At 42.1% G+C, this 10,501-nt stretch overlaps 1 protein-coding gene and 1 non-coding gene across 5 annotated transcripts in view; one reads left to right on the top strand and one right to left on the bottom strand.

The window, feature by feature from the left end:
- Positions 1 to 250: 250 nt before the first annotated feature.
- trnas-aga (transfer RNA serine (anticodon AGA)) lies at positions 251 to 332 on the bottom strand. The gene has a single exon. It is a non-coding gene; the product is annotated as a tRNA-Ser (tRNA).
- Positions 333 to 1,000: 668 nt separating this feature from the next.
- The window catches only part of LOC133477526 (nucleosome-remodeling factor subunit BPTF-like), a 60,664-nt gene continuing 51,163 nt past the window's right edge, over positions 1,001 to 10,501 (top strand). For 3 of the 4 annotated variants that reach the window (XM_061772364.1, XM_061772363.1, XM_061772365.1), the window contains exons 1-2: positions 1,002 to 1,896; positions 4,160 to 4,982. In XM_061772364.1, coding sequence (XP_061628348.1) covers positions 1,266 to 1,896; positions 4,160 to 4,982 — 1,454 coding nt within the window. In that variant the 5' untranslated portion in view covers positions 1,002 to 1,265. Of the gene's footprint in view, positions 1,897 to 4,159; positions 4,983 to 10,501 lie in introns of all 4 variants that reach the window. The other variant, XM_061772366.1, reaches the window with a different exon arrangement.

Genomic DNA, 10,501 nt, shown 5'->3' with positions numbered 1-10,501 from the left:
ACAGTCTGTTTATAGATTTTGAGCATTATAAAATAGTTGAATAAAATTAACAATATTTTGGCATAGGCCTAAATTAAGTTTTTTTTTGCACAACATTGAGTAGCCTTTTAAATAAATTAAGATTGGCTGAGCTCTCTGAACTACTGGAACTGAAACGAAAACAACGTCAGATTTCAAGTTTTCTTGATACGTGCAAACGAACCCAGATTTGTTGACTGATTGAGTGTCACGTTGAAAGCCAAAAGTAGGACGTTGTCGGCAGGATTCGAACCTGCGCGGGGAGACCCCAATGGATTTCTAGTCCATCGCCTTAACCACTCGGCCACGACAACTTGCGTCTTTCGAGGACCACAGATCATAATAGTCATACCTAAGTAAAAAAATGTTTTAACTGAAACTACCGTATTACTCAAGGAAAGGCGAAATCCAGGTTAGATAAAACGTGAACACGTTCATACAATTTCCTTGCTCCCAAGTCGCTTTGACTTTATGACGACTTGCTCAGGTGGCTGTGCACAACGGATATCTCCTTGCCTCGCTCGCCTTCACCACAATGGCGCCATATCAGCAAATGAGCAGCGACTGCATTCACTGTGCTTCCGAGCAAATCAGGTCCACCAGACCACAATGAGACAATTCCAATAAAGAACTGTCAGCACAGAGTGTTTGCGTGTGTATCTCGTTTTGTGAACTAGCATGCAAATTGCGTTTGTTGTCGAATAGTGAGTCACGTGATTAAACACCATTGGCGTTTCGTGGTGTCAAGTTAGTGAGGATTCAAAAAGACAGTGCTTCCTAAAAGGCACTCGTCGATTTGACTGCATAATAATTGAGTAAAGAGTGCAGTTTGTGTGGAATTTAAGTAAATTGTTATGTCTTCTGGAATTTTATGGCGTCCATGTAACGTTCTGTGAGTGTGTGTAATTCGCGTCGCGATGCGGTCTTTATTTTACTTTGATGGTCATGAAGCTGTGCTTCCGGCGAAATCCCTGTGAACGACAGTTAGCTTGACGCAGGTTTGAGGCCTTCTGTGTTTTCAACAGAGAGAGAGCCGAGAAGAAAAATGGCGTCGGTTGGCGACCCAGAGTGGGACACCGGCCATTCACTTTAAGCTTTCCGCCCCAAAATTGAGACCGTGGGCTGGTGGGAACTTCTGGGGAACTTTCGCATGAGCCGTTTGTGTCTCCTTTCCTCGTTTTTCTTCGTTGCGCGTGGCGTCTCGCGGCTCCGAGATTGAAGCGGAACAGAAGAGGCGCTCTCCAATAATGAGGGGCAGAAGAGGAAGGCCGCCCAAACTGGTGGCCGGGATGCGGGATGGCTCACCCGGGCCAACCCGCGGCTCCCGGAGTGGAAGGGGCAGAGGGATGCGGGGACGGGGACGTGCCAGGGGACGGGGTCGTGGTCGGGGCTTAACCGACGGCAGTTGTGTCACCGGCTCCGCCGCCGAGGTGGAGACGGACATTTCGGGCCGAGAGAACTTTCATTTGTCCCGGGGCCGCAAGAAAGTTGGAGCCGCCGCCGCCGACTCTGAGGGGAGCGCGGCATCGCGGGGGAGAGGAGGCAGAGGGAGAGGCAGGGGATCGAGAGGCGGCCGCGGCAGTAGAGGCGGAGGGAGGCGGCCTCCGACCAAGGTGGTGTACGACGACAACAGCGACGAGGAGGACGACAATTTAAGCTACCGATCGGAGGAAGACGAACTCCTGAACGACAACCCTTCGTCCGATCTTGAAGAAGAAGAAGAAGAAGAAGAAGAAGAGGAGGAGGAGGAGGAGGAGCAGGAGGCCCTGCCAAACGACTTGGACTATCTGGAGGAACGAGCAGATGAAGATGAGGATAATGCCAGCTACTGCACGGAGAGTAGTACAAGGAGCCACAGCACGCTCGGGAGCCCCCCAGGTACGCGTGCGTCCCTTTGCAAATGCACCGCGTGGGAATTGCATCTCTTCAAGAGTGCATTTTATTTTTAGAGCAAAAGCCAAAGCAAGGCGCATTATTCAAAATGGAGCTTCCACGGAGAAACGGGCCTTTGTTTACCGTGCACTCGCTCCGCTGGCCGCCGCTTTGCAAAGTAATGCTCCACGCTTCAGCCGACTTGCGTGGTTAATACACTTTTGTCCGATCCGCTCGTTGTACCGGTCAGTGTATAGAAAAGACGTACATTTTCTTCCGTTAAACAGATTTTTTTCCCCCCACCCTAACTTCGCAGCGCGTTTTACGCGCAAAAAAACAACAACAACAAACTGGATTGAAGTTAGAAATGTTACTTTTTAGTCACTGCGTTTCTGCACTTAGAGTCCTCACCCAGTTATAGTTCTCATACAACTTGTAAAAAACACATAAGAACGGCGCTGTCTTATTATTAAGCTATTGCTGTCTCGTGTATTACTCGTCATTACAAAAGATGTATGATAATAACAACGGTTTCAAAGTTATGAACTCTTAAGCGGGCAAACGGTTCAGCAGCGTGTCCTGCAGCAGGCTCCCGAATTAGTTTGACAAGTCTTTGTTTTGAAGCGAGGCGCCCTTTTTTTCGCCACTTGTTGCAAACGTCAACTCGTTACATGTCGTTACCACAGCAACCACCCGTGCATTAATCAGGTAGACATATCAGATCCACTTCTATCTATGGAGGTTTTTGCTGGGGGGGGGGGGGGGGGGGGAATACTCATTTGTTAGTGCATCACAGTGTTAGATCATGTTTGTAATATTTTGGGACAATTTACGACAACATACCAAAACATATCCATCACTCAAAACAAAAAAAATTTTGTTCTTCACTGAACTTCTTCGGCCGTTTCTCAGCTAAGGTGTCAGTTGGGACAGGCTAATTAAGATAAGCAATATAGAAAGTTGAGAGATGGATTGAACTTCTTACCAGAACCTTCAAATTCCCAAATAAGGTTTTACAATTTTAAAACTGACCACGTTTGTTTTATAAAACTAATTATTTCTCTTGTTGTTATTTCCTTTTGCAAGTGACGCTATCACACAGTCGTGCTTTTTAACTACAGCCCAGTCACACTAGCAGATGACCTAAATATTAGGATAAATGTGAGCCTATACAAGGAAAAGGGGGATACTGTACCACGGTCCACAAATTTTGAGGTTACAAATGGCCTGTAGTCAACTTGTTTGCGCAGCAATGCAAAAATATTTCATGCGGCAGAAGAAGACACCCTCAGTTATCGCAGTATTTCCTGTTTTTTATTTGACTGTTTTATACTTATGGCCTGCAAGTGATTTCATACATATACAGTGGTACCTTGACTTTCAATTGCACCAAAATTTGAGGTACGAGCAAGTTTCAGATAGGCTGCCGCTAGATTGCAGCAGCAAACGCCACAAGATCCGCCCAGTTAACCCACATCTCGCCCCCAATTTGAGATATGAGTAAATTTAGTTACGAATTCAGTCACAGAACAAATTAAAGTCAAGGTAACACTATATTTACTGAAATTATGACTTTACTACTGCATTAGTGTAGGTCAGTGATAGACTACGGTGCACTCCCACTTAGCCTACAAATTTGGGTTATGTCACCTTTGGAGGAATGAATCTGAAATTGGCCATGCCACTTTGTCTGAAGACATGAAGAATTGTCACAGACGAATTGACACAGAATAAGTATTCACTGTCACGGCTTCATAGCGCATGCCGCATACCGTATAGTTTGGCACTTTTCACACCACACGTATCGCGCACAAATTCGCTGTCGTGGTGCAGAATAATGAACTCAAAGTCAACCCTGTTTGACCCGTTTCATAGCAAGCTGATCCCTCTCCACATTATTTGTGGAAGACTCAGTGCTGCAATGCAAAATGAAAACTAATTTGAAAAGAAAGTGTGTTTATTTGAAACATAACTTAAAGTGACAAAAAAAAAAAACAAATGCTGACCTTGAAGATGTAGAACAAAAAAAAAACGCTTAACATTTGGTCATGAGTGCATTGAAGGCTTGTCAGGAACATGTGTGATGACCACATTTGATCCTTCCACACAAAGCCCTTTCAATATCACCATGTTACCAAGGAACATGTAAAAATCACAGGAGAGACCCTAACCCAATCTAGAGAAATACTGTTAATTTCATACATTGTGGTCATCTGCAACCATGTCTTTCTTCCTCTCATTCCTGGCTGTGTTTTGTTGTCGCCGATAGGTCGACGAAGGAGTCGGGTGGTGCAACCACAGTCTCCTGTCTTTGAGGCACAAGACATTCCCCTCTTGGAGCTTCCCAAGTCCTCCGAGGACCTCCTGGTTCCTAGCTCACAGCTCCTCAACGTGTCTGCTGTGTACGAGGTTCTCCGCAACTTCGGCACGGTGCTGCGGCTCTCCCCTTTCCGTTTTGAGGATTTTTGCGCGGCGGTTGCCAGCCAGGAGCAGTGTATGCTCCTGGCAGAGACCCACATCTCCCTGCTCAAGGCTATACTCCGAGAGGAGGACACTTCCAACACCACCTTTGGGCCTGCCGATGTGAAGGATTCTGTCAATTCCACACTTTATTTTGTGGATGGTATGACCTGGCCAGAGGTTTTGCGGGCATACTGTGAGAGTGACCCGGAATACCGACACATTCTCCCGTTCCAGGAAGGAGAGGATTACCCGTTTGAACCCTTGGAGAGTAAAATCAAAGTTCTTCAGTTTCTAGTGGACCAATTCCTGGCGACCAACATTGCCAGGGAAGAGCTCATGTCAGAAGGCGTAGTAGCCTACGACGACCACTGCCGGGTGTGCCACCGCCTCGGCGACTTGTTGTGCTGCGAGACATGTGCAGCCGTTTACCATCTGGAGTGTGTGAAGCCTCCACTGCAGGAAGTGCCGGAGGACGAGTGGCAGTGCGAGGTGTGTGTGGCGCACAAGGTGCCCGGTGTGGCCGATTGCATCCCCGAAATACAGAAGACCAGACCCTTCCTTCGCCAGCTGCCAGTCGGATATGACCGGCACAGTCGCAAATACTGGTTTCTGACCCGCCGCATTGTCGTGTAAGTCCACAATATTTACCTTGACCGTCGAAATTTGTTTCTTCGCAGGATCACACACAACAAACCAATTTCAGTCTGTCTAGACGATCTGGGAAAGTTTTGTGAAGACTCCAGAATTTCATTTTACACTCTTAATATTTAACCATAGAGAGAGAGGGTATTTTTTTAACATTTATTTTGATATTTTCTTGATTATTCATTGTAATGACAGACTGCACGGTGGATTGTGGTGAGCACGGCTGCCTCACAGTTCTAAGGTTTGGGGTTCGAATCTTGAGTCTTGCCTTTTTATGTGGCGTTAGCATGTTCTCCCTGTGCTTGAGTGGGTTTTGTCTGGGAATCTGGCTTCGTCCCACATTACAAAGTCCACCTGCTAACCACCACACTGAGCAATGCGGCTGAACTAGAAAGAACTGGACAATTGCGAACAAATTATTGTCGTCACTGAGCAAGGCTCGAATTAAGCGGTCTCGCATCGCCGTTTGTGAGTTAAAATTTGCATTTTTCGACTCAAAAAAACACATTGAAAAGCAAAACTACGAATCACAGTCTCCACGGAGATGGACACACGCAGGGGCATATGTGACACAACGCGCTTACGTCACCGATGTACTTTCAGGTCCCCCGTTATATTGGTTATACTTTTATTAATAAAACCCTTGCTGCAGGTCCCTTTGTATTTAATCTGCAAAAAATTGCTCCTCAAAATTAGAAAGTTGCTCCTCAAAGGAAAAAAATAATTAGCAAAACTGCTCCTCATAATTCCTCTTTACCAAGCAAAAATACACTTGATTGCTAAAATATTCGAGAGCTGGAGCCCTACTTTAAGGTCCCCCGTATATTGTCATACTTTTATTAATAAAACCCTTGCTGCAGGTCCCTTTGCATTTAACCTGCAAAAAATTGCTCCTCAAAATTAGAAAGTTGCTCCTCAAATGATAAAAATAATTAGCAAAACTGCTCCTCAAAGTAAAACAAAATATTTCGAGCCTTGCTGAACCTTGCACAGTACCTACTCTGTGCAACAAAAAACTATGACCCTTGGTGTTTTATTTTTTCAGGAAACAACTTTTTGAGAGCCACTGTATTATTTAATTGCACTACAAACAACACGACATGATTTTCAAGGAAGAACTCAATTGTCATGGCTGCTGTAACAATAGTTCACTGTCAGCAAAAAATACAGAGAGGGCACACGGGCGAGAACATAGGATAGACTGAGTATATTTGAGAGGCTGTTGGCAATGATAATTCCCTTTATTGATAGCACTCAAGCATTTCAGCAGCAGAAAGACTCTCCACAGTTTGCTTTTTAGCCACAGTTACATGTAAAAAATGTTTTTTTAAAAACACAATACAGTGGGAGAAAAAGTATGAATCCTTTGGAAAATTATAGTTTGACCATCTAAATCACAAGAATGAACAAACAGAGTCTCCCTGAACTAATACCACACAAACAATTATATATTTTCACATTTTTATAGTGCATAATGTAAATATTCACAGATCAGGGAGCAAACACTAAGTCCACCCTTGGATTTGACAACTTGTTGACCCTTCTTTGGCAGCAATAACCTCAACCAAACATTTCCTGTAGTTGCAGATCAGACGTGCACAACGATAAGAATGACTTTTGGATTTGTGACACAACTGGGTCCGCCATTACAAGGTTGATGCAATAAATACATTCAAACAACAATATATAGAGTAATGATTATGTTGTGCAATTGAACAGTGTCCAGAATAAGTAATAATCATAGAATCATTTTATCCCTTTACATAGTATACTTCAATAACTGTCCCATGGTAATGTTCTTGACATAATTTAAAAAATATGGAAATTCACATGATTTGTTCTGGAAGTGAATTTATATAGGTTGGCAGTTTTATTTTGTGACTTCCATGCCACGATTACTTTGTGCGAGGAGGCGCTTTTATTTACTTATTGGATAGTTCAGTCGCACAAATGCGTCATCTAACCTTCAGAAAATAAAATGAATCATTTAAACTATAGTTACTTTGAAAGGGATTTTAATTCTGATGGATCAAGCGGAAAACGAGAGGAACAGGATGAAACAAACAAACAAGACAAAACATACCTTATTTGCCAATACTGTTGGGGGTTATGAGACAAAAATGGTCCCTCACGGCAGAAAATTTCCTTTTGGTCTCTATCACAATGGATTGAAGGGAAGAAATATGCTGAAAAAAAATCCATGATTCTTTTGGCGGAGACATATCGCGTTGACAGATGCGTTCCTTATAAACAGTTTGGCGCGGCGTCATGTGGTGACAGGTACGAGCAATACAGCGGTCATATGACTTTCTTAAAGCGATACTATGGCTTGTGCTGCATGATGTGACAACAAAAATGATAGGAAAAGCATACTAGAACATCTGAACTTTATTTGGGTTTAATCAGAAGTACTTTAAATGGTGACAGGTGTGTGCTGACTATGACCTTACGCCGATTTTATCGGGCTTATAGGTATCGGCCGATAATTAGAATTTTATGCTGATCGGCTATAATGTCATAATTCGCCAATCCGATCAATGACTTCATCGATCGGCTCCGCAAAAGACATTTACCCCGCTTCGCCATCGTTCACAGTATATTTGAATCCAAAAGCTAGTTTATTTTTAGCCTTGTCGCGTGTCTTTTGGCGTAGTCCTGTAAATATCGGACGGCCAATAAGGTTAATTTAAAAAAATAGCCCAAAAAAACATGTCGGTGGTGTGGAACAGACAACACATCTGAGACAGACAACACGTAATGCCTGGGCGGATCAGACTACAAGAGAAATTTGCTCTTTCAAGATTGCACTATCAGACTACTGCCATAAAATCTTGTATTCCGATACCACCGCATCACCTTTTTTACGATAATTGGGCTTCATCTTGTCAACCTGACAAGACAAACAAAATGGGGAAAAACGAGTGTTGGTGGTCACCGGTGCTCAGGACAGGAGAGGACGTTCATTTAAGGCTTGCTTGAGGTATGTTCACGTACTTTTAATACGATACAGCTCGCAAGCAGGCAACAAAAACGTGATGTAGCCTAGCAAGCTATTGTTAGCACTAACGATTGTACGTAAACATGCCGCCTTTCTGTCGAATCATGCTCTAAAGTTTCGGTGTGGGTGAAGTCATTTAATTAAAAATAAAGTAATTTAATTACAGTAAGTTAGCACCCATTATTTCTGTCATGTTGTAATGTTGGTTTGACCTGACTGATTAGAATACACGATCTGACAAGACCAGTGATTTTCAACCTTTATGGAGCCAAGGAACATATTTTACAATTGAAAAATCTCACGGCACACCAACAAACAAAAATGTCACAAAAAGTGGATACATTAATTACTGTATTTACTTCCTGCCATCTAATAGAAGACCATTCATTTGTTCTGTCTGTCACTATGCCTCACTGGCATAGATAGAGGCACAAAGATACATTATTTATTGTAAATATAATTTTTTGAGCAATTAAGTACACAAGTTTATAAAGTAGATGAACAGGTAATTTAAATAGACACATTCCTCCATCTTGTGATCGGTTATCGGTTTTTTAAACTCGCTGATCGGCCCCAAAATTCCTGATCGTGTAAAGCCTAGCTGACACCCACATGACAAGACCCACATGAGCTTGAAAGTGAATTAATTCTGAACACAGCCACATCCCCATTTATAAGATGGTGTGGTGTGCACACTTTGCAACCACATTGTCGCAGTTGGTTATTTTTATTTCCCCTCTCAAATTTTTTTTTTAACTGAGTTGTACAGGTTATAGATCACATTAATGGAGGGAAAAGTTATGAAATGATTAATCTTAGTTGGGTTTTTTTTTATATCATGAAAGTCAGGCATTTGAATTGGGGTGTGTAGACTTTTTTATATTGCCAGTATAATAGCATAATCGCCCAAAGTCATTTTATCTTACTATCACTAACGCAATGAAAAAATACCAAATGTTCTTGCTAAAAAAATCATTTTTTTCTTTGTCTGTGTAGACATGGTAATTGGCAAAAGTTGAATCGAAGCAAACCCGGATCCTTATTGTTTGTTCCTTTTTTTTTTTTCTCACCCCCCCAACACGTTCAAAATTGACGCAAACTTGACCCTAATGAAGACATGCGCTTAAGATAAAAGATGGATGGATTCTGTATAACAATATGTGTGCATATGAAGGAGATGGGTGTGATGGATACATTTTGATGCTGATGTATTTTTCCTTTACAGTGCTATTGGAGTTTATTCGTGTGTCAAGACAATTAGTTGCATTAGTTGTAAATAATTTGGTTAGTTGTACTAATTAGTGGATTGTAAATCTTCAGTGGAACATCTTCCAATTTTGTGGGACTGTTTGCGTTATTTGCGCTGCAATTGCATGACATTGTTGTATCCCACTGCAGGATACATTGATTCATTAACCTCAGATCTTTTTGTGTGCAGAAAACAGGTCAAGTGTTATTTGTATCACATTGAATTTGTGTGTGTAGTACTTGAGATTTCAACATAGACAGATATTGCTTTCTTAAATTTTAATTGTTAGTCTTTTCCCCCTTGTAGATTATTGTCATTCAAACGATGACGTTAGTAACATTTGAGCTGAGCTTATTATCATAACCAGATTGTTGTTGAGCAACTTAATAAAAACACAATGCACTAATATAAACAATTATAGAATGGCCATGTCCATTGAAATACATTATTTTCTACAATCACCCATTTCTAGTTTCCTTTTTGTGTGCTTTTCTGGAGGAGGCTTGCATAGTTGTTTGTTGATATACAATGCAAATTGACTGCAGACTACATACTGTATTTACAGTATAAAGTTCCTATCATTGATACAATTCACTATGGTTCTGATTTAAAGGTAGATCCCAATCTGATCTGTCCACTTAGCCAGCGGGTTATCATCTTGACATTAAACAGACACAGATGGTGAGTGTGTGCTGGTGCTGCAGCAGCCAAGGGCCCGCTTCATAAATCATTGGGTATGGATCACCTGAGCTATACAAAATTTAAGAGGCCCAGTGGCTCAACATTTTAGCATTGTTTCTTTCCCTTCCCTCATGCTCTTCCTGTGCTTGGAGCTGCTCAGCAAAGTATCCTCCAGCAGGTGCCGTGTTACTATTCTTCATCCCTTGTGGGCTGTGTGCGAATGCAGATAAGACGCACAGAAGAAAGTTTGGTTAATTTTGGCGCAGGCGTGTGAGTATAGAATAGAGATTATGGTTGGACATACGACTAAAGAGAATGGACCATACTAAGGAAAAGGTTGCTGTTATCTATATTTCTGAAATATAGATGGGTATTGCAGAATCTTTATCTCAGCTCTAGTTAGGAAATCTAGAGACCCACAAGTACACCTATTTTAAGGGGAGCTGTTATGCTGCTGCTCATTTCAAAATCAATCAAGTACAACCCCAATTCCATTAAAGTTGGGACATTGAGTGAAACATAAATAAAAACAGAATACAATGATTTGCACATCATGTTCAACCTATATTTAATTG

The sequence above is a fragment of the Phyllopteryx taeniolatus genome, chromosome 4 (genome assembly GCF_024500385.1).
Source record: "Phyllopteryx taeniolatus isolate TA_2022b chromosome 4, UOR_Ptae_1.2, whole genome shotgun sequence".
NCBI lineage: Eukaryota > Metazoa > Chordata > Actinopteri > Syngnathiformes > Syngnathidae > Phyllopteryx > Phyllopteryx taeniolatus.
This window is presented reverse-complemented; position numbering and strand designations above follow the sequence as displayed.